This window comes from Rutilus rutilus, assembly GCF_951802725.1.
Source record: "Rutilus rutilus genome assembly, chromosome: 1".
Classification (NCBI taxonomy): Eukaryota; Metazoa; Chordata; class Actinopteri; order Cypriniformes; family Leuciscidae; genus Rutilus; species Rutilus rutilus.
In genome coordinates, this window is record NC_140209.1 from 4,155,573 (window position 1) to 4,180,690 (window position 25,118).

The 25,118-nt window shown below is 38.9% G+C and overlaps 1 protein-coding gene across 1 annotated transcript in view; it reads left to right on the forward strand.

Annotated features, from left to right (window-relative positions):
• LOC311302238 (uncharacterized protein) overlaps positions 1-25,118 on the forward strand; it is a 55,986-nt gene that overhangs the window by 24,593 nt on the left and 6,275 nt on the right. The window contains exons 2-4 of the mRNA XM_084427949.1: positions 4,528-4,592; positions 4,624-4,745; positions 13,434-14,883. Of these exons, the coding sequence (XP_084284075.1) occupies positions 4,712-4,745; positions 13,434-14,883 (1,484 nt within the window). The 5' untranslated portion in view covers positions 4,528-4,592; positions 4,624-4,711. The remainder of the gene's footprint in view (positions 1-4,527; positions 4,593-4,623; positions 4,746-13,433; positions 14,884-25,118) is intronic.

Genomic DNA, 25,118 nt, shown 5'->3' on the forward strand with positions numbered 1-25,118 from the left:
TCTATAGCTTCGGTTAAATACTAGTATATGAAACATATAAGTTAAAATACATAATGACTCGTTATAACGTAGTACAAACTTCTTCTATAATAAAGTGATTTTGTATGATTTGTAACGAGGCACTAACGCGATTACACATAAGTGCTTTGAACCAATTGGATTGCTTGGTTCCTAAGCTCGGACTCATCTCTTCAGTCGGAGTGTGAGTATTTGTTTGAGGTACTGGAGAGTAAATAGTGTTTATGATAGAAAAAGATTATTATATTTATTTATTTAGATTTGTTTTGCTCCACAAGTTCTGAAAGAATTTCCTTGTGACAGTGTTTTTTGTTAGTGTAAATACTAATGTACATAATAATTTATGTTAATAAAACGTTTGGTTGTTCAGCATTACACAGTCTCAGGTTTTTATTTTTTGAGAGTGCATTTTTTAGATTATACAGTTATACTAGCTCTTTAGGGACAGTATACAGGATGGTGTATTGGGGTCAGGATACAATATAATGAGATGAAGTAGATTCACTTCTGTATTGTGATATTCTGTATTGCGAACAGTCTGAAATCGCCATTAAAGCACTGGTATCTTACAACAAAATAATTCCAGGGGGAGGGGGGATGTCCCCACCAAAGCTGAGTCCAAACCTACGCCCTTGAGTCGGACTCATTTGTTCACCACACCGGCATGCACTGCTTCAAGTCAGCCGCTGATCGGACTCTGCGCAGAGCTGCATGAAGTCCAACAAGCCTTTTGGCTTGCCATAGAAGCTGACGCGGAGCTCAAGCCTGCGGTGTGAAACTGCCGTTAGGAAGGAAGTGGTTTCTCTTCCTCTTTAAGCATTCGCGCTTCTGAAAGCAGAAGCATCTTTCACTCTCTCATGCATACTGTTTACGGTCTCTTTATCACTGTGTATATCGTTTTAAAACGTTGATAAATACTTCATGGCGTGTATCCGTGTAATTATCGATCTCTCTCGTTGAAACTGGCGCTTTTAATCGTGATCTGTCTATCTCTTCATTCGCGCGTGTGTTTGTCCATGCAGGAGTGAGAGAACAGGACTTCCAGTGTGTTTTTGCTCATTTTACCTCGTCCTACTCTTCTTTAAAGGTATGTTTGCACACTTAATGGTTATATAAGTTGTTTTAAGTTTCAATGTGATTGAATAGCAGTCTAAGATATAATATTTGTTTGACTAGCATCGTCAGTTAGGCTCAGGGTTGCCAACTTATGGAAAGGAAAATAAGGGACAATCGTGGTTCTTTACAGGAAAATAAGGGACACTCTAAATATCTGTACTGTACCACACAGTGCATATCATTTTAGAATCTGCAGGTTAATATGTGTACAAAAGATATATAAAAGGTTCTCAGACAAACACAGATTTGTCATTTCGTGGAAAAATCAACCAAATTTCAAACAAACTTTCCCGGCTCAAATTTTTGATTTTGTTAAAAAAATATATATTCTGAAGAAAGACTAACGTAAATGAAGAAAGACAAAATATTAGGCTATATGTGATGGATGTATATTTACTGAGGAATTACAGTTTTTGTAAAATGGGTCAAAATGACCATTTTTACCTGAGATTTGGAGTCGTATTACAGGGGGTTTTAAATGACTTTTACTTTTACACAGAGATTGTTAGGTCTATTTAGCTTAATCGGTTGACTTTAGCCATCTTTGTTTTAGCTACTGTATGCCAACGGTGACATTTAAAAAACAGGGAAAAGCACTACTTTTGTTTTTTTGCCCAAAGTTCACATGCCTGCAACTCGTATTACAAACATTTTAATATCCTTTTAGATTTTAATTCTTAACAAACTTTTCTTTTGGTTTCTTAATTTTTATTAGCCTGGTTCTACCAGACTCTCATACATTTAATTTGTACAGAGAGTCTGGCCTCTCTCCATTGACAAGCGTTAAGTTCCTTGTAGTGTACTCTGTACTCTGTTGAAGTTTAAAACTATTGGATCTGCCCAGAGTCACTCTAGATCTGCCATAACCAATCGCTATCGTTTGGTCGTGACATAAGTTAACCCTATAACTCAAACTAGCGCATTACCTCAACGTCATAGTTCTCAGCCACTCCTTCTGTTCACTGATTGGACCAGTAAAAAACTTATCGGAGAAAACCAAAGAATACACCACCATCCCAGACGTATTACTGAAGGGAAATAAAATTGAGCAGAAGTACGCAGGAGGGAGGAGCCAGGCTAAATTTTTATGGCCAAATAAGGTTAATTTTAAGTCCCAATATATAGGGATGCTAATGTGGCTCCATGAGTAAATTAGTGCCCGTTTTCAATGGTCGCACATTTTCTGAAGAACAAATAATGTTGAAACTAGAAATGTATCTTGGTGAACTTTACCCATTTTCAATATATAGCTAGCTACACCAATGGATATTACTGTATCATCAACCACAATTTAAAACAATAAACATAAAAGGTTTTTTTTTTGTCTTGTGGTTTTTTTTTTGTCAGGAAGGCATAGATGACTATGACTATGTTTGTAAATCAAACAAAGATTTGTCACAAAAAAATGTATTAATTGTCAATTTAGAGCGTATGCCTGAAAATACGGGACAAACTGCATTCCGTATGGCTTTCATACGGGACGCTTCGCAGATGCCTTAAATACGGGACGATTCCGTATTATACGGAACAGTTGGCAACCCTAGTTAGGCTACAATATGGTTCAATCTTATTCAATGTCATGGCATGATTGTACCAAAAAGACTTTACATTATAAAATATTTACACATTTTCTTGATGCATTTAAATGAGGGTGTGTTGCAAGTATGCATAGTATTGTTTTATTTGCATTAACCGTTATATTACATAGTTATATTTTGTGAAACACTTATGTATTTTGTTGCCTACATGTATATGTGCAATTATGTACAGTACATAGGGTTGCAAAGGGGCGGAAAATTACCGGTAAATTTCCGGAAAGTTTCCGGTAAATTTCCATGGGAAGTTAAGCTGGGGAATTTTGGAAATATTCATTACCACGGCAACCGCTTGCCGCTTCCACTCTGAAAGTAACTGTACACATAAGAGATGGATAGATACATTATTTAAGGTTATTTCTATTCGTTAGAATATTGGTATATGAACTTGTTGTCAAGTAAGCCCCGTTGCGAGCATGTGCGTCTCTCTAAACTTTCTCTAAACTCTCTCACTGCTCTAGTTGACTTCTGCACCCCCCCGAAAATATGATGTTAATTTTGAAAACGTAATTCCTTTTGTGGATCCTCTTGGTCTTTCTTCATGTTTCTTTGACAAATATCAGTGTCTCAGTCTCACGCACGCTGCATGCGAGTTAACCACGCCTACTTATTTACATGTCACAGTATACACGGAATAAAAAAATCTGTTACGGTTGACATTTTCTTCCGCGGTAACGATATATACCGTCATACCGCCCCACCCCAACATATGTGGTAAATAAAGTTATGCTAGCTTATTTAGCATCTAACTTAAGTTATTTTATTATAACTTATCAGCTTGCTATGTACTAGATGAATACATTTGTATGTGATATTTGCAATTTAAACATTTAATAAATATATTTCCCCATAATATCATCAAAACTTACTTCACTTTGTTTAGTCCACAGGCTCAAATGTGTGCCTTCAATAGTCTTGTGCTTTGGGCTTCTGTACATGTGATGGAGGCATGCAAAGTGCCAGTAGGGGGTGTGGTCTCAATAGCCATGGAGTAAGCAGTGTGCTGTGTGCATGTGATTGAGGAATGGCATGGATATTCAAGTGCATTTGAATGGCATCTGTTTGTTTTAGTCAAGATTATGCTAAAATATACTTTCCTCAACTATATTTATATTTAAGTATATATATATATATTTAAGTTCCCTATGAAGAGTCAACCTTCAAATTTGAAAATTCCCAGTTTATTCCCTTTTATTCCCATAAATTCCTGTTAATTCCCTTAAATTCACATTAATTCCCATGGAAAGTTTCCATCTTTGAAATAATTGATAATGAAATGATAATTTTGCAACCCTAACGGTACATTCATGCCTTTTAGCATTCACGCTTTCTGTGTTTTTGCTAATTTTGCCTCATACTACTCCTCTTTAAAAGAGAATAAATTCCATCACTCATCCCATCCGTGCGTGATCATGCTTCTTTCCTGAGGATCGCCTTGATATCTGATACAGTAGCATGAACACGACGGCTTACAAAACTATCAGATTAAATACGAAATATGACATTTATTCATGAAGTCAAATCAAGTCACCTTCATGTATAGCGCTTTTAACAATATAGATTGTTTCAAAGCAGCTTTTCTGTGATAATAGGAGGATAAGTTTTCTCCCTCAGCGCTGGGTTTGGCATTGTTCATTCAATCTAGCAGTAAATCTAACAGTAACCTATCTGTTTATGCTTTTTGCAAGAACTGTTGTTCTTACCATTATGTATATTTGGAAGAATTTACATTATTATATTCTGATGTCCATGAGCATAAAAACAAACTCAGTAACTTGTATATTTTTGATTTTGGCAGATCAACTCCTACCACAGCAATCACATCATCAGTGAAGCTCCTCCCACTGCAATCACATCATCAGTGAAGCTCCTCCCACTGTAATCCATCATCAGCGAAGCTCCTCCCACTCCAATTCATCATCAGTGAAGCTCCTCCCACTGCAATCACATCATCAGTGAGGCTCCTCCCACTGCAATTCAGAATGAAACACACTGAAGATCCTGAAGAACAAAGAGGTTGGTGTTTATTCTTCATTCATTCATAATGCTGAAGAACATTCATGTTAGAGACATTCAAGTACTTCATCACATTTAGATCAACAGTTCAACTATGAAAATGGTACAGAATGTTCTGGGTTTTTTTTTAACAAATGGTCAGTAAAGGGAGGTTCTATTTCATAGGTTCACTCAACGCTGCGTAGCTTAACCCTCTGGGGTCTGAGCTGTTTTCTGGGCCCTGGAGGTGTTCTGACATGCTCTGAAATTTCTGGTTATTTCTGTTACTTGTGACATTTTCATGGCTAAAGTCTAATTAAACTGTATATTATTCAGCACAAACTCTGCTACAACAATATATCAGCAGCATGTATGTAAAAGTTTGTAGTTTTGAGATAATGACATTTATGCGTGGTTTGTGAAAATACAAAAAAAAATACTCACTGAAATAAGGCCATGAAACCCATACTGATTATTTCTTCACAAGACTTTTGAAAATTGTATGACGTAGCCTAGAGTATTTGCTCCAAAACAATGTGAAAATCACCCTGACTGCTCATTCTGATAAGACAATATATTGATTTAAAAATTTTACGACGTGTTTTGTGTGAAAAAGCCTTATGCGGGACCTCATTAATATGTAAGCTTTTCTCACCTGAGAAAGACAAAGAACCTCCCCAACGGCCCTATTAGGAGCTATCCTAATATAGCTCCTAATAGCCCTGTCATTCTGAGCAACCTTGCACAATACTGTAAATGAGGAGATTTAAAAAAGAATGATTTATTTACAACACAACATAACCCAAAGATACACAACAAATGCCAAAAAAACACTTCAAAGACAGACCTTTGTGCCATTCCTAAAAACATTGTACATACCTTTCATTTCCAAGGTGTTTGATTTTCACTTTACCATGTTCATGTTCCAGAGACTCATGTGAATGTTGAAGTCGGCAGGACTCAGTGGCATCTGGGCCCTGAAAAAAAAGTGAACATACTGATATCAAGAGAAAGGCCTGCACGATTTTGCAAATAAATATTAGATTTTTCTGGTTAAAATTGCTTTTTCAAATTCACAAAACACACACACACACACACACACACACACACACACACACACACACAAATGTTTCCAACAATATATAATATAATGAACAACAGGTTTGTTGTGCCTTGTAGGCATAAGCTATGCGCAGTGCTGGGTAAAATAATAATAACAATAGATAGCAGTATAAATCTTCCAAAATATTTCAGTAACAACCAAGCTAGAGAAAAATATATTGATTATCATGTTAACATTCAAATGTTTCCATTCGTTATGATGATATGAAATGAGATAATAGTAAAAACATGAAGCCGTTTGGTGTGTTTTGCTTTTCAAATTTTCAAATGATACATTCAAACGCGATCGCGCTGCAAAATCTGATACATTCAAACGCGATAGCGCTCAAATATAAAACATTATGGTTACCATACATATCTACGTTTGACCAGATATCCACAAACACAGTAGGCTTAACAGTAAACACGGGTCTAAATATTATAATATTCCCCATATATCTAGCAACAGTTCAACTGCAATGTGACATTTATGCAACAATAACAAACTAATATGTAAAAATTTCTTACCTTAAATCTTTCTTGTCTTCAAATCGCGTTCTTCTTCTTCTGAGGTAGCCTAAATCCAATGTAAGCTCTGGCACGTCTTTCAAACACAGTAAGGAGTAAGTTACGAAGTCTCTGCTTCTTTGTTTTGAGGTGATGAGGGCGTTTACAGGTCTGCTTCTCCGCATGGATCATTTGCATGTCAATCGCTCGTGCGCTCGTAGGCGTGTTCAAATTAAATTGAATGAGGACGCGTTTGAGAAACTGTACATGCCGCTGCTTTCGTATGGATTACTTAAAAATAGAATATTTGTTTTTTATATAATTTACATACTTTAAAAATAGAGATTAGAAGCGTTGTATAGACATGCGTTTCAAGTCTGTGTGACAAACATTCGCTCAGTTACAGGTCATTTTCTGTCGCGTTTCAGAATGAGTTTCACATTGAGAGAGACGGCAGAACGCGCATCATGTTTATTTTCTTTGTTTTACGAAAAACACAACATTTTGTTTTTATTATGAGTGTACACAAATAAAAGAAGACATTTAATAGTTTTGAATGATGTACAATACAAGTATGTAAAATCAAAATCAACAGAGTATTTTGCACTGATATAAAAAAAAAACGAGCAGATCACGCCGGCGTGATTGTCGACCTTGTCGGCCCAAATATTGGATTTAACATCAAGATTCTTCATCTGCACGGATCTGGCCTTAAGAGCCACCAAGCACACCGCACGCGCTATAGTCTATGGCGGGTGTGGTTGTTGCCACCTATGGCTCAATCTCACAGAGATCCGCGACAAAGAGAAGGTTTTCCTCCTGGACGCCCCAGTTTCTCTGTTTGGGGAGGCAGTCAGCACTGTGGTTGACAAGTTTTGGGCTGCAAAATCCCAGTCGGCTGCCTTCAGGCAGTTTATGCCCAGGAGGGTTAGGGATCAATCATTGAACCCCGCCCTGTCTCAACCCGGACCTCAAATGTTCTTCTCATAGGACGGAGTTCACGGCTAGGAGGAGTGACTCGGCTCATCCCCCACCAGCTACGGTTTGGGGAGCCCGTGGTCGCCCTTTTCCCCGCCAGCAACCTTATAGGCATTTTGAGCTGAAGCGGTCTAACAAACCTTCCGCTCCAGCTTCCTCGAATCGTTCCTGACCCTCAGGTCAGAAAAAGAAGAGCTTCCCCCAATTTACGAGGTTGGGACAGACCGCGCAAGCGTTTCTGCCTACCTCTCACTTGCTGTCCTTCTCCAACCCTGCCACTTTCGCTGCCCAGCGTGTTTCGAAGTGCAGTTCCTAATCAAACTTGTTCAAACCATCAGGTGCAGGCAGGAAGGAGACGCATTAAGTTTTCTCCCCTCGCTTCCCGACGCGTTTGATACCTGCCGCTCGCATCCTTGGAGGCACGTTCTGTTTTCCTCAGGAGCAGGCAGACCCTGTAATACCAATCCAGGCAGTGGTACCTCCCACTACGTGTCAGGACGCCAAGTGCTCTCCTTCACGTTCGACCACCTTAAATTCGGGCGGGGGACTGGTTCTTGACAGTAGACAAAAATGATGCATATTTCCATATTCAGGTCATACGGCGACACAGGAGGTTCCTCAGATTCGCCTTTGGGGGAAAAGGCGTACCAGTACAGGGTCCTTCCTTTTGGTCTTGCTCTAGCGCAGAGAACGTTCACAAAGTGTATGGATGCTGCTCTGGCCCCGTTGCGGCTCCAGGGCATCCGTATACTCAACATCCTGTTTGGCCCGCTTCACGGCCATCGTGTTTCTTTGGGCACTTGCCATGGGCTTCTGGGGCTCATGGTTGCTCCACATGAGACCTTTTCTGTGGTGGATGAAGTTCTCAGGGGCCCGGTCCACAGGACCAGCTCTTCGCCTATTGAAGGTGTCATGCAGTTGCTTCCGCACCCTTTCAATCTGGCGCGACCCCCTCTTCCTTTGGAAAGGGGTCGGCATGGGCGCAGTTTTCCAACGCCAAATGATTACGATGGATGCCTCTCTAACCGGCTGGAGCGCGGCTTTCGAGGGCAAGCCAGCATGTGGGGTCTGGACTGGGGAGACTCTCTCTTGGCACAGAAACATCTTGGAGCTGAGAGCTGTTTCCCTGGCCCTTCTTCACATTCTCCCTTTTCTCGAAGGGCACCATGTCATTGTCAGAACAGACAATATGGCGGTAGTGCCCCATGTTAACCGGCAGGGGGTTCATGGTCACGCACCCTGGACAGGCATGTGCGTCACCTCCTCCCGTGGTCCCAGGACATATTCCTTTCACTGAGGGCAGTCCATGTCCCTGGGGTCCTGAACCTTGCAGCGGATTTTCTGTGGAGGCAGAAGCTCAGGTCGGGGGAATGGATGTTGAAACGCTGAACAGCAGTCCTGATTTGGGACATGTTCAGAAAAGCAGAAGTGAACCTCTTTGCATCAGTCCCAATGAACGCTTTAGTTCTCCCTGAGCCCCCCAGCATCGTTGGGGATATATGCATTCGCCCACCCATGGCCGATGCAGAAACTTTATGCATTCCCACCTGTCAGGTTGATCCAGGTTGTTCTGTCCAGAGTGAGGGAGAGCAGAGCTCGTCTCCCCATTCTGGCGGTCCCAGCCATGGTTCTCTAAGCAGGTTTCTCTTCTGGAATTCACCCCTGGGAGATTCCAGTCAGGGAGGATCTACTATCCCAGCTTCATGGAAGGATATGGCATCCTTCCCCGACATTTGGAAACTATGTGCATGGCCCATTGGAGGCCACTAGCTTTGAGCTTTGGTCTTCCCGCTGACGTCTGTAAGTGGGAGAGCCCTGTCCACAAGAAGGTTGTATTCCTCCAAGTGGAGGGTTTTTGAGTCATGGTGTTCGGCACATGCTAGGGACCCAGTCAGCTGCCCAGTGGGTTCAATGCTGGAATTTCTACAGGAGAACTTTGCTTCTGGAGCGGCCACTACCACTCTGAGAGTATACGTTGCTGCTATTGCAGCTCATAGAGAGTCGGATGAGATCACCCTGGGTAAACTGAGGTTAGTCTCAGCATTTAAGCATGGGGTTAGGTGCCTGAAACCAGCATGCTTCCCTGGAATTCCCTTTTAGTACCTGTCAGTCGTCCTGGAGGGCTTAACTGAGGCTCCCTTTGAGCCCTTGGAGTCAGCTACGAAGCGGATTCTGACTCTCAAGTGCCCCAACTCTCAAGTTAACAGTTTAGGACCCATGGACCAGATGTTTGAAAGAAGACCCGGAGTCAGAATTATAAAAAAATTGAAGAAAAGTTTTACTGAAGATAGTTTGCAGTTTCATCAGCAGAAGTTCAGCTTCAAGACTCACACAGGAGTTCGTAGGCCGCCCCGCTTACAGTTACAAAGATCACAGCAGTTATACCATTTCCAAGGTCTAAGCTACGTCATTGCTTACAGGTTGAATGATTCTCATTGGCTAAGAAATTGATAAACATAGTAAATTTCCACACATATACAGATAGACAGAAGCATATCTCCATAGATTATGCCGCTGACACTCGGACCCTGAAGTCAGGCATGTCGTGACCTTCCAGGTCGCAGATTTTGGGTGGCTGGGTGCCAGCATGTCTCGAACAACAACTCAGTCAATCTCCAATAATGCCAGTGGTTCCTTAACCTGTAAGCAAGAAGACTAACACACACACCGACACACATCTTTTCCAAGGTTGGATTTGGCCAGGCTCTAACTATAAACAGTAGTCTCGTCTCAAAACATTAAGATAACAAGTTCTTTCTCTCAGGGATATAGGACGCTTTAGTCTAAATGGAAAATATAGGCTTTAACTGAGAAATGGTCCCTTAAACTATAGACTTTAATGACCCCTATGTGTTTTAACATGTTGAAGACTTTTCTCAAAACACAAAACAATTCCTTATTTAATTTCTGGAAGCCGGGATAAATAGGCAAGCAATGTTACTGCATTCAAATATCAAATACTGATATTAAAGAATACATGAAAAGAACATTTCAGTAGTCACACTGGTAACTTCTATAACAAAGTAAAATCTCCAGAGAAGTCATCCAACTCATGTGATATTTAGAAGGAAAAATATTGATTAATACCTTGATGATAATCACTCATTACATATACATTGAAGCAGCAGTGGATTCCAATCCACCCCCTTCACAAGGTTACTCTTTTGTTAGCTTTGACTTTGTTTAAGTGGGTGGGGGACTTGCAAGCTCTTTCTGTTAGCGAGACATGTATAGACTTCGCCCATGGTCTGGTCAGGGTGAATTTAAGACCAAGACCAGGATATGTGCCCAAAGTATTGTCCACAGCATTTCGCTCTCAGGTTATTAACCTTCACTCTTTCCATCCTCCCCCTCTTGTTTCTGAGGAAGACAGGAAACTTAATTGCATCTTAAGCTACGCAGCATTGAGTGAACCTGTGAAAGAGAACGCCTTTGGTTACTGATGTAACCTATGTTCTCTGAATAGGGAACTAGGCGCTGTATTTGCTGCCAAGCTCCTCGCGCTGCCAACAAGCTTATTTTTCGGCAGAGAAATCTTAGGAGTAGATGTCGCGCGTGCATATATAATGTGAGGACGTAAGAGCGTCGGGGCGGCGCCCGTTCCATCAGCCAATACATTGGCGTGATTCTATAAAGGCTTCAGACAATCGGCAGACCCAGAGGGCGTTCTCACTGCGTTTTAAGCAATTTGTAACAATGTTACCAGAATTTGTACGTATTTTTACAAACATGTATAACAAATAATAATCATTCCAAAATGTAAAATTGTACAATCTACTCTGCTTTACTGCTAACATTTGTGTTCTTTCTCGCAGTGAAATTCACTTGATCTTGTTTTTCTTGTGTCCCACTTTCACGGAAGAAGTTCAGTCTGAACGGCCCTTAATTAACCCCCTGGGGTCGACGGTATCGCCGGCGATACCAGCTCGCTTTTTTTCAGTTCAGTTCAAAAGAAATTAATTTTGCTCTGTGGACTTTGATATTACAAGCAAGTTTCATACATCAATCGATTCTGTTAAATGTGTATTATTTTTGTGTATACTCACAATAAAAACAAAGTGTTGTGCTTTTTGCCAAATAAAGAAAAATAAACGTGATGCGAGTTCTGCCTTCTGAAGGTTGACCATTCTGAAACGCGTCCGAAAATGAACTGTAACTCAGCGAATACTCAGTCAAACAGACATACAGATACACAGACGTGAAGCTTGAATTCTATGCTTTTAAATGAGGTCATTTATATAAAAATAAATGACCTCATTTAAAATATTAAAATATATAAAATATTATTGACAAATTTGGGGAGAAGATAAATATTCCAAAACTGAAAATACAGTATGAGAATTAACTGCACAATTACTAGACATGTTTTCCTTGGATATTATAGGCCAAATTGCAAGCACAATATGTGGAAAATTAAAAAAGAATTGAGATGCTTCCAACTGTTGCTCTTGCATTCTTGTGGCTCAGTGACTCACCTGAATGAATGGCTAATTAAGTATGCAGGCCCCATTGTCTCCTCAGGTGTGAACCACTACATATACATGACCGTTGACGCCCACTCCGCATATGGCCTTTCCAAACAGAAAGTGCTTTGCAAAATTCAAATCAATGTATTGTGTTATGTGAATGATAAGGCAGGGTGATTTTCACTTTATTTTGAAGAAAAAACACTAGGCGATGACATCTTTTAGACAAAAGTCTTATTGGCACATATTAAGAATGTGTTTTATGGCCTAATTTCAGAAACTTTAGTTTTTAGTTTTTTCAATAACCATGCATAAACATTATTCTCTCAAAAATACAGACATGTACATTCTTGTTGCTCACATTTCATGGTAGCCCTGTTTGTGCTAAATAGTGTGTAATTTTTTTTTGCCATTAACATGTTTATAAGCAACTGAAAAAAGCAAAAATGTCAGGGCATGTCAGAACATCTCAAGGACCCCAAAAACACCTTAGACCCCAGAGGGTTAAAATGTTTTAGTAGTTTTTAACATAATTAAATATCAAAAAGTTGGTGTCAAAATATGCCAATATTGTGTATTTCTTACTACAGAAACATAGGATTTTACTTCATAAAATTAGATAACGTATGTTATCAGCTATTGCGGACATTGACCGTGAGTTGGCTGGGACGGCCGCGCAGAAAAATGTCCACTTCCACTAATACGCTTAATAAAGCCTGAACCTCGTCATCGGTCCAGCGGCCGTTTTTTTTTTTTTTTAATTAAATTCCATATTTGCAGACAGACAAGTCTTACTGCATGAAGCCACAAACCGCAATATATTTTTAAAAATGGCGGTTAAAACAGTTCTGCCAGGACCACTACCATCAAATACGATTGACAATTAGCATACAGTTTGGATTGGCGGTATGGTTCCGTTCTGGGCGAGAACTCCCTAGCATGGATAAGAGCAGAGAGAGCAGCAATAACCAAGCAATAAGATTTAAAAAGTACAACATAATCGAGAATTTATTCTGATTCAAGGGGAATCAGAATGCCAAATCCTGGCTGGGCAAGAGAAGGAGCTGGGGATGAAGGAGGGTAATTCGCTTCTGAGAAACGCGATAGCTGCTGATAATACCGAAGGAGCTTATATATGTATACGGTGATCGGCGTCAGTTCCTGGGGAATGTTCCTGCGGTGGAAACGCGGCTTAAGTGACATAAGCAATTTGAGCTATCTAAACCCAAATTTATAAAAAAAAATCAAAAGAAATAACATGGTATTCAAATAATATAAATATTTAAACAATTACATTTCAAAAAGTAGGTGTCACAGTATGCCAATATTGTGCATTTTAATGTTCATATCATGTTATATAAGTGTGTCATTGATCAAACATAATAGTTCTCAGTACAGAAACATGGGATTTGTGCCTATGTTTTTTTAAAATAACTGGAAGATCAGTGTACCTGATTCATGGAAAGTTTCAGGAACGTAGCCTATAATTAATTTATAAAAACACACAAATTGTCATATTTTATAGCAGTTGCCTGTTACATCTGGGATAATCAATTGGGATAATATCCATTCATTCCATATTTCTCTCTTTGAAATATTTTGATTTTTAAGAAAGTTATTTATTAATTTGAAAATGATTTTTTTTCTGACATGTCAGACCTGATGGAAGAGAGCGAGGAGAGTGAAGAACTGAGTGAAGTGGAGGAGGAGAGTGAAGAACTGAGTGAAGTGGAGGAGGAACATCATGTCAAACCTGGAGGAAAACCTTTGAGTCGCTCAAAGACTAAAAATACATTTTTAAAGAAAAGAAAAGCCAAGAAATCTTTCACCTGCACTCAGTATGGAAACAGTTTCAAAACCAAACAAAGTCTTGAGCGTCACATGAGGATCCACACCGGAGAGAAGCCGTTCACATGTGATCAATGTGGAAAGAGTTTCACAGACAAAGGTAATCTTAATTCTCACAAGAAAATCCACACTGGAGAGAAGCCGTTCACATGTGATCAGTGTGGAAACAGCTTCACAGCCAAACGAAGTCTTGAGATTCACATGAGAATCCATACCGGTGAGAAGCCGTTCTCATGTGATCAGTGTGGAAAGAGTTTCAGGCAATCAGCAGGCCTTAATGTTCACATGAGGGTCCACACCGGAGAGAAGCCATTCTCATGTGATCAGTGCGGCAAAAGATTTACCTGTGAATCACACCAGAAGGCACACGTGGCAGTTCATACGAAGGAAAAGCCGCATTCATGTCCTGTGTGTGGAAAGAGTTTTTCAGTGCTGCAATATTTACATAAACATGAGAAAATACACACTGGTGTGAAAGAGTACATGTGCTTTGAGTGTGAGAAGACTTTCACTAAACCAAGCAAGTTAAAAGAGCACCAGAGAATTCACACTGGAGAGAAACCTTACATGTGTTTACACTGTGACAAGAGATTCAGTCGATCATCACATCTGAAAACACATGAGATGAACCACACTGGAGAAAAACCTTATAAGTGTTCACACTGTGACAAGAGATTCAGTGTGTCATCATCTCTGAAAACACACGAGATGATCCACACTGGAGAAAAACCTTACAAGTGTTCACACTGTGACAAGAGATTCAGTCACTCATCACATCTGAAAAGACATGAGAGGATCCACACTGGAGAAAAACCTTACAAGTGTTCACACTGTGACAAGATATTCGGTCTGTCAGAACAACTGAGATCACATGAGAGGATCCACACTGGAGAAACACCTTACAAGTGTTCACACTGTGACAAGAGATTCAGTCACTCATCAGCTCGGATAAGACATGAGAGGATCCACACCGGAGAGAAACCTTACAAGTGTTCACATTGTGACAAGAGATTCAGTGAGCCATCATCTCTGAAATCACATGAGAGGATTCACACTGGAGAAAAACCTTACAATTGTTCACACTGTGACAAGAGATTCAGTGACTCATCACATCTGAGATCACATGAGAGGATCCACAGCAGAGAGAAGCCGCACACGTGTGATCAGTGCGGAAAGAGTTTCTCTTTTAAAAGTCACCTGAAGCTACACCTGAAGATCCATGCAGTGGAGAAACCACATCAACACACTCTGAGATCACGGTAAGTAGTTCATCTTTAAGTGCTGAGCAACAAAAGCTGCTTTTCCACCTTCAGAAAAGGTTCCAGTTGTGTTTCCACTTGAGCCTGGTACGGCACGGCACAATTACAAACCGTTCTCGGAAATATAAAGTTGCGTTTTGTCCATAGTTATGTTTTTCAGTGCTGTAAATTGACATGATTGAGCACACAATTAATCTATAATTATCTTGGTTGTTGATTATTTTCATGATCGATTTCATCAATTCCTTCTTGCAGCCCTAGTTAATTAAAGGTTGTATTGATCATCAAAAACAATTTAAGAAAATTAAACATGATACTTAAGAACACAGAGGTTGGTGTTTATTCTTACCTGTTTATTCGAGATGTACATTGTTTCAGGTAAAGAATATAAAAAGACATTAAACTAATTAAAATTGAACATTGAACTTTCTTGATTGTGTCATTTTAGACATTCACGCTGGGCTGGAATATTCAACCGCTAATGATGCTATGCTTTTTTCTTCAGATAATATTTCTACTATTTGATTTGCCCTTTAAAGACAAGTGCTGACTAGATATAAACTTTGAGCTGCTGCAGATTCACATTTAAGAGCATTTGGTGGCACTAGTGTAACCAGCATTAAATATTGGAATTATTTTAAATAAAACAATAGCATTTCATTGACACTTTGAACTACACTCTAAAAAAACACTGGATTAAAAACAACCCATTTTGGGTATTTTATTGACCAAAATATGCTGCGACTGACTCCATAACCTGTCCATAAACAATCAGTGTACAGTTCTGAGAACATATTTTAACTTTCTAAGCATTTATATTCTGTATCTTTTTTTGAAAAAAATCATAGAATTTTATGCAAGGCATCAGGCGTTTACATCATGTGAAAAGACCGACGTGAGACTCGTTTAGGTGACTCACATCACGGCTCTGTATGTTCTTTTCTTTGAATTTAAATAAACAATATTCAGAACAATAACTAATTTATAGATACAAAAATTTACACAAACATGTAGTTTACCGAAGACACGCACCAATTTGACGGAGCTGCATTGCTCTGTACTGCTGCGCTTTGGACCAGCTGTAGTTTGCTTATTAAGCGTGCAGGGCAACCACCCATAATAGCATTACAATAATCTAGCCTTGATGTCATGAACGCATGAACAACTTGTTCCGCATTTGTCAATGAGAGCATATGACGTAGTTTAGGAATATTCTTAAGATGAAAAATGCGGTTTTACAGATACACTAGACACGTGACTTTCAAATGAAAGATTGATATCAAAGAGCACACCCAGGTTCCTAACCGACGACGGGGACTTGACAGAGCAGCCATGAAGTGTTAGATAGTATTTTAGATTAAGGCGAGACACTACAGGTGAACAGGGTAGAATTTTAAAATAATAGATATCACCATGAAACTTCCTCAGTTGATTACTTACACAAGTATATAAAAAGTAAAATTGAAATTTGTATGTTTGTGCAAATTAGGCATTATCTCATTAAATATGTGCAATTTTGCATATATTTTCGGTAGATAGATCTGAACATATGATAAAGCCAGGTGCAAAATTCTTTTTTCATTTTGTTTACACACGAGATGAAAAAAGAATTTCAGAGGGATTTCTGGATATATGCTTTCATTACCTAAGAAATCAAAATGTACTGTCCATAGCCTTATTAACGATTCGCCATATTTCTTTGATTAAAATGTCACAAATCAGGCCAGGAATGATTTATTAACAAAAATATCTTCAGAGAATACTGCTAAGTGTATAACTGGAAAGTTTGGTGTACATAGGTGCTACATAGGCTGAGATGTGTATACTGGAGAATGACAAAAAAAAAAAAACTCATTTTGAGAAAAAGGCATTAAAGATTTGTAATGTAAAAATTCATACTTTTTTAGTGGAAGCAACTATTTACAGACACTATCTTATCAAATCATTAGGAACAACATTACAAACCACCTAAATCACATCAAAACTTATAAACACAGCATTTATGGCCTTCAACTGAACAGTCAAAAACACACATCTAAATGTCAGAGCACGTCACGTGATGCATCTGAACGAATCACGTTGTCAGAAATTGACATCAGCCAATGAGATTTTGCTTTTAGAGTTAAATGCCCGTTGTACTTTCACGAATTGTTGATGATAAAAAGGAAATTACCATATTTGTATCTGACACCAATGTATCAGAGATAGAGCTTTCCAACGCGGTATCTGTGATGACAGGGTACAGACAGAGATCGCGAAGCAGCATGTTGATTTAGAACGCCAACTTTTGTTGAATTTAGGAGAACTCAACAGACGCAAATAGACAAAGTGTAGTAAAATATAGACCTAAATGTGTATTTTGGACTTGTTTTTCACCACAAGTCTGAACAAATCTCAAAATTGACCAGTGAAAAAAAATAAAAAAAATAATTTGCCTGCGGTGTCTCACCTTAATACATGAGGACGTTTTTTGTCCAATAATAAGAATCTCTGTTTTTTCAGAATTAAGTAGTAGGAAATTACTATATCAGCAATGCATTCCGTTAATTTTGTGAATTGGTAAATTTTGCTCAGGGCATGAAGAAATATAGAGCTGAGTATCATCGGCATAAAAGTGAAAGCTAATTCCATGTTTCCATGATATCTCCTAATGGTAGCATGTACAGAGTGAACAGCAGCGGTCCTAGTACTGAGCCTTGTGGTACACCATACTGAACTTGTGATCGATAAGACATCTCTTCATTTACTGCTACAAACTGATAACGGTCAGATAAGTATGATTTAAACCATGCTAGTGCAATTCCACTAATGCCAACATAATTTTCTAGTCTATTTAAAAGAACGTTGAGGTCAATGGTGTCAAATGCAGCACTAAGATTGAGTAGCACTAATAGAGAGATACAGCCATGATCGGATGATAAGAGCAAATCATTTATAACTCGGACAGAGCTGTCTCGGCACTATGGTACGGTCTAAATCCTGACTGAAAATCCTCACAGATATCATTTCTTTCTAAAAAAGGAACATAGTTGTGTTGTAACACTCATTTCGGTCACATACTAAATTAAGGGAATTTAGTTGCATCCTGATTCAACCAAGAGTAAAGTATATTTAAGTTTTGTGAGATAACCTAAATGTCACATGTATGTACACAACAGCAATATTGTCAACAGATCATTACATATAAAGAAAAGGAGAATCATAATTTCATTATGTCAGAACACTTCAGTTCAACACATGTTTGAGTCCAGGCAGAAGTAAAGTAAAGAGGCAAGTGTTTCCAATACTCCAAAAATTCAATAGAAATCCAGAAATAGAAGTCCAACATAAAGTGTTTCAAACCCTATCCAAACATCAGTCCAGGTAATCAACAAAGGTGTAAAAACATAGTCCAGATGAAATGTCCACATTAAATGAAGCCAAAAGAGAACCCTCTTTACAAATAGGAAAAAACAAATTATAATCAACACATATAATGAACAGAATTACAAAATATATACAACTTACATTGAGCTGTAGAACCAAAAAGGTTCCTCATAATAGGCAAGGCAAGTTTATTTATATAGCACATTTCATACACAATGGCAATTCGAAGTTCTTTACATAGAAGAAATTAAAATAATAAAAAGAAATAAGAATAATTAAAACAGTTTACAAAAATAAAATACAGTACAGTACAAACAGTCGGACGAACATTGGCACAGTGCTCATTCATTAAATGCATAGCTATTGACTGTTTTGAGTCTGGATTTGAAAGTGACTACTGTAGGAGCACGTCTGATCTCCTCTGGAAGCTGGTTCCAGCTGCGGCTGGCATAATAGCTAAAAGCGGACTCGCCATGCTTTGAGTGAACCCTTGGTATTTCTAGCTGATATGATCCTAATGATCTGAGTGATCTGTTGGGTTTATATTCAGTGACCATATCTGCAATGTATTGAGGTCCTAGGCCATTGAATGATTTATATACCATTAATAATACTTTGAAATCAATCCTAAATTTAACTGGGAGCCAGTGTAAAGACCTGAGGACTGGTGTGATATGGTCATATTTTCTGGTTCTGCTCAGAATCCTGGCGGCAGCGTTCTGTATGAGCTGCAACTGTCTTATGGTCTTTTTGGGAAGGCCAGTGAGGAGTCCATTACAATAATCCACCCTGCTGGTGATGAAAGCATGGACAAGTTTCTCTAAGTCTTGTCTGGAAACAGCATCTAATTCTTGCAATATTTTTCAGATGATAGTATGCTTTGACATGACTACTGAAACTAAGGTCTGACTCTAGTGACACACCAAGATTCCTGACTTGATTTTTAGTTGTTTGACCCCTGGAGTGAAGGTATGCGTTCACCTTGAGAACTTCATTTTTGTTTCCAAACGCAATGACTTCAGTTTTGTCTTTGTTTAACTGCAGAAAGTTTTGACACATCCAACTGTTGACTTCATCAATGCATTGGCACAGGGAGTCAATGGGGCTGTAATCGTTAGGCGATAGGGCTATGTAGATCTGTGTGTCGTCTGCATAGCTGTGGTAAGCAATTTGGTTCTTTCTCATTATTTGGCTCATTGGGAGCATATCGTCGCTGTCCGATGAAAACCGCGTATGTCCATTTTGCCGATTTTGAGATTTTTCGACGGATAGAATGTCCAGGTTCATTTCCGTATACAGTATGCTTCACATATCTAAATGACCAATGAAAAGTTGTGAAATCATGTCATCTGATTTTCACGTATATCCATTTGGTGTCAATGCTGTCAATCACGCCGCGTATCTCCCGCCCTGTGGAGGCATCTCGCGGTCTAAGCGTCTCTGGAAGCTCAGCATTGGATAGCCAAATAACTCTGTGAGGTAAAGTATCAGCAAACGTTTGTTTTGACAACTGTTCAAGTTTATTATATATTCGCAATATATTTACAACTGTTATTTACTAAATGGTCTAGACGAAGTAATTGTCACTGTTTATTGTGGAGATGTAAACGCACGGGCCTGTTAACTTAAGCAATACTTTTAAGGTAGTCTAATATTTTTCTGACTAATAAATTACTGACACAGTAAAGGGTAGATTTAAATAAAGAATAACTAGTTTTAAATAAAGAAGAAACTAAATTTAAAAAAAGAACAAATGAAATTTAAATAAAGAAAAATAACGTTTAAAGAAAGAAAAAACGAAAATTAAATAAAGAAAAAAACGAAATTTAAATAAAGAAAAACGAAATTTAAATAAAGAAAAACGAAATTAAGTTAAATTAAAAACGAGATTAATTTAGACTGATAACGGGTAAAAAGGGTAATAGCCTACATGTTGGGTCCGTGTACTTTTTCGTTCATTCATTATTCTATTTCGGAATTAAAGATGAAATGTAAAAAAAAAGGGTGCAGCTTGTTTTTTTGCTTAAAAGAAAAAAACAGAAATGGCTTTTTTTTTTGTACATAGCATAGCCTACTTTGTTATGATTTTAGTATCATAATGATTAATAAATGCATGCACAATTATCCGTGAACTTGATTTGAAGCCTTTCAACTTGTGTGTGCAAAATTCAGAATTAAATGAATGTGCAGCAATTTGTACAAATAGAGTCTGTAGGTCTACTGTATTGGTGAAAGTATGAAAAGTGAACTGCACGAGTAATAGGATGCACAATTTGAGACGGATCAGACATGATTTTGACCACTTCATTAAGTTTGGTTTTGTAGAAAACCTTTCTTTAAAGTGAATTTCGTTTTGTTTAAATTGTATCTTAATTTTAGTCCATTTTTCATCAACCAATTGCCTGGAGTGGATTTAATAAATAAGAAGCAAATATATAGCAGACAGTATAATCATGGAGGCGCCCGCGCGGTCACTTGCATTGCACGTTAACTGGAGCAGCTCATCTCATCCTAACTTAACGAAACTCAGTGTATGCCTCACACAGACATGAGAAAGACATCAAATACACAAAGCTTGAAAAGTCTTTTAACGAAATAATTCAAAACGAAAAGAAAAAGGCTACTCTCTGATTATGTATGATTATGATCATATAGCCTAGCCTATTTTGTGAATTGTTAATTCCCGGTTGGCACACATTTTGCCTTTACAAAAGTGCCGCTCTAGGCAATTACCTAGTTCGCCTATATGGACGCGCCGGCCCTGGGGTCAGACTCAGCAATGAGTGTATTGATTCATTGTCCCTTCATAGTTTGCAAGAGACATTTAATAAACTGAGCGTATTTAATAAACTGAGACGTAGGCTATTTAATAAACTGAGCGTAGCCTATTCATCTGTCAATATGAAACGCGACTTGGCCATTCTAATTAATGATCTGAACCATTTTAGGACTATCCCAGAAAGCCCCACCCAGTTTTCCAGCCTGTCAAGAAGTATGTTATGATCGACAGTGTTAAATGCAGCACTGAGGTCGAGTAGTACCAGCACTGATAATTTGCCTGAATCAGTATTTAAGCGAATATCGTTTATTATCTTTATGAGCGCTGTTTCTGTGCTGTGGTGCGGTCGGAAACCAGATTGAAAATGGTCAAAGTATCCATTCGAGCTTAAGAATTTGTGACAACTTTTTCAATGATCTTGCCTATAAAAGGAAGATTTGAGATCGGCCTATAGTTGCTTAATATGGTCTTATCCAGATTGTTCTTTTTCAGGAGGGGCTTGACAACTGCAGTTTTCAGGGAGTTTGGAAAACTCCCAGAGAGAGGCATTTACCACTTCTAGAAGATCTGCTTCTAAACTGTTTAACACACTTTTGAAAAATGATGTGGGAAGTGTGTCAAGAGCGCAGGTTGATGTTTTAAGGTGTTGTACGGTTTCTTCCAAAATTTTACCATCAATATCTTTGAAATCAGAATCAAGGAGAAAATCAACAGAGTCTGCAGATATGCTTGGTGTTAAGGATATAGCCTTCATAAATAGTACACTAGTGTTCTCTTTTAAGCATCTCTTCTTGACAGACACAGATCTAGCTTCAGTGGCAGGAGAGATCAATATATCAAAGAAAATACAGAAATGATCAGACAGCGCTACATCCTTAATAACAATCAATGAAATGTTTAGACCCTTACTGATGAGTAAATCTAGAGTGTGCCCATGATTGTGTGTGGGTCCATGTACATGCTGAGTCAGATCAAAAGTTTTTAAAACACTTTTGATTTCTTTTGACATATTGTTCTCTGTGGATCTATGTGGATGTTAAAATCTCCAGCAATGGCAAAACAGTGAAACTCTGATGTAATTGTTGATAACAGTTCTGTAAAGTCCTCAGCAAAGGCTGGAGAGTATTTTGGAGGCCTGTAGATAATAAGTAAAATGCGTGGAGCACCTTTTAACACAATACCCAGATATTCGAAAGAAGGGTAATTCCCAAATGATATTTGCTTACATTGATAGATATCTTTAAAAAGAGCAGCTAGACCCCCACCTCTCTTAACAGCTCTGCAGACACTCATAAAAGTAAAGTTAGGAGGGGCTGCTTCATTGAGGACTGTTGCACTGTAGCTGTCTTCTATCCAGGTTTCAATTAGAAGCATAAAATCCAGATTGTTTGTGGTTATTAAGTCGTTGACGAGAAGTGATTTATTTTTAAGTGAGCGGATGTTAAAGAGTGCTAACTTAACAGACTTACTTTTCCCCACAGCAATATTAGTTTGACGTGTAATAGGCACCAGATTAGTTAGGTTTGCTGTACGGCAATTGAAGGCCTTTCTATCTTGTAATAGAGCAGCAATAGAGAAAGATAAAGGCACACTGGGTTCCCGCTTGTTCTGTAAACATTTGAGAAAGTTACTGTTATCAAAACGGGGACCCGACACATATCACTGAGAGCTGGTATCATATGTTTTTAGTTCACCTCGAGCAGATGTAGGAGGGTGTGGGCCCTGGCGTTGTGGCGAAGGCCGAAGAGCTCTCACAGGAGGGGGAGGCCGAGCTGGGGCCGCAGGCTTTGGTACGGGTGGTAGCAGTGCCTGTCTTTTTTTGGTTGTTATCTGGGGGCTTGCAGCAAAAGAGTGGGATAGTCTGGATCCAGCATACACCAGTTCTTCCATTTTCTGTGAGAAGCACAGAAGTGGCGATGCTGGAGAGAGGGAAAAGGTGTCTGGTGAAAGGGGCTGTTGCTCTGGTGTTATCGGAGGCTGTAATATGCTGTCCTGGCTTCCCTGGCTGTTTTCGTCCTTGGGTGCTGAATCTTGGAGCAGTTCTGATATGTCTGTCTGTGGTGAGCTCTGTGGGCAGGGCTCAGCTGAGATTGTGTCCGTGAGCAGAGGTTGTTGTGGTGGAGTGGTGTTATCATTGTCCTTGTGTGATATGTCAACATGTCCAATTTGCTGCTGAAGTGAAGTCCCGTGGTCATTCATACTGTGTCCAGGTGTGTGTGTGCCGTTCAGATTAGGGCTGAACGATATTCTGTTTTAACATCGATATCGCGATGTGCGAATGAGCGATAGTCACATCGCCGGAACATGCGATGTGAAGGGTAACGTTAGTAGCACCCATAGTGTAAGAGAACGGTATCACCAGGTTAGCACACTGTAAACACGAGTTTGTTGTATGGCTTTTTGCTGGGGTGACATACGCGTTCCGCGTGCCTGAACAGTGAGGATCTGACAGGAACGCGCTCACTGCTCACAGCCAACATTCACTGGCAATCCTATAGCTAAAAATGCGCGACGAAGAGGATCCGCCGCAACAAAAGTCAAAATCAGCTATTTGGGACTAGCCTGTTTCGTCTACAAAAAGGAGGATGTTGACCAAAAAGAGGTAGGCTACGTTGCTGGAGTGTTATAAAGTTGTGGATGGTTTTCTTTTTTTAAAAAGTCGTTTCGTGTTCGCATTTATGAGGAAAAAACAATGTTACGTGACATTACGGACGCGTCACGCGACCGTTATAAAAGCGGCACTAAAAGACTGCTTTAAAACTTTCACAGAGACCTCAAACAGAAAGCACAAAGCCTTTCTTTAAAACGAATTTCGTTTTGTATTAATTGTATCTTAATTTTAATCAGTATTTCATTATTCAATTTCCTGGATTTAATAAATAGCCTAAAAATTACATATAGCAGCCAGCGCCTGAACTGGAGATTAAGCTATCATCTATGAACCGAAACTCAGCATAAAAGGTAGCCTACTCGCCTCACACACCGAAAAATAACAATAATAATAAAAAAATAGAAATATAAGTAGATAATAAGAATTATCTACAGAAGAACCATAATTATTATTATTTTTTTTATAATCTGTATGAAAAGTGCATTTCTCCCGATCACTGCTGCGAAGATCGCGAGTCAGTACTGTCAACTTCATCTTTACAGAAAACACTTGTTTATTAATAAACCATTAAAATGTCTCATTGTAATATTTTACATATTATTAATCATTACTTTTGCTGGTTCTAGGTGCCGTTTACATGAACGCGTCACTGAATCAGCACAGAAAACCTAATTTTTCGGGTCCTAGAACCTGAAGAACGTTAGGTCTTGTGTAGAACGTTCACCGAATTCTGAGAGAAATATGTTTCTGGAATAAAATATTAAGTGGCCTTTTTGTTACTTGTAATGAAGCTTGCTTATTAGTGAAATTATTAATAACATGGAATGGTAATTATTGACTTTAGCCTGGATTGATGGCTCGCAATATCGCAATATATATCGTTGGGAAAAAAATATCGCAATGTATTTTTTTTTTCCAATATCGTGCAGCCCTAGTTCAGATTGAGTGGATTGGCACAAACTGCAGAAGGATGATTGAGGGAGAAGTAGATATTGTCCTTTAACACTCTTGAACCAAGTTTGTTTGGGTGATGGCCATCCCAATGAAACAGTTGTCTCTGACTCCAGAAAAGATTGAAATTTTCAATGAAGTTCACTCCTTTTATATTGCAGGTTTTTTGCAGCCATGTATTTAGCCCAAGTAACCGTGAAAACCTGTTTGTTCCTCTTTCTGGGAGTGGTCCACTGATGAATGTTTGAACTTTCAGTCTTTTAAGTGTTTCAAAAAGTTCATGGAAATCCTTCTTAAGGAGTTCTGACTGCTCTTTATGAATATCATTCTTCCCCACATGAATGATGAGTCGATTTGCAGTCTTATGTTTCATCAGAATGTTCTGAAGTTCCCTGTTTACATCAGAAGTCGTTGCTTGTGGAAGGCAGCACGTAGTTGTGTCCCTGCTGCTAATGTTTCTGATTATGGAGTCCCCCACTATCAGAGTCCTGGGCCCGGCTGCGCTCTGAGCTGAGTGCCGCTGTCTGC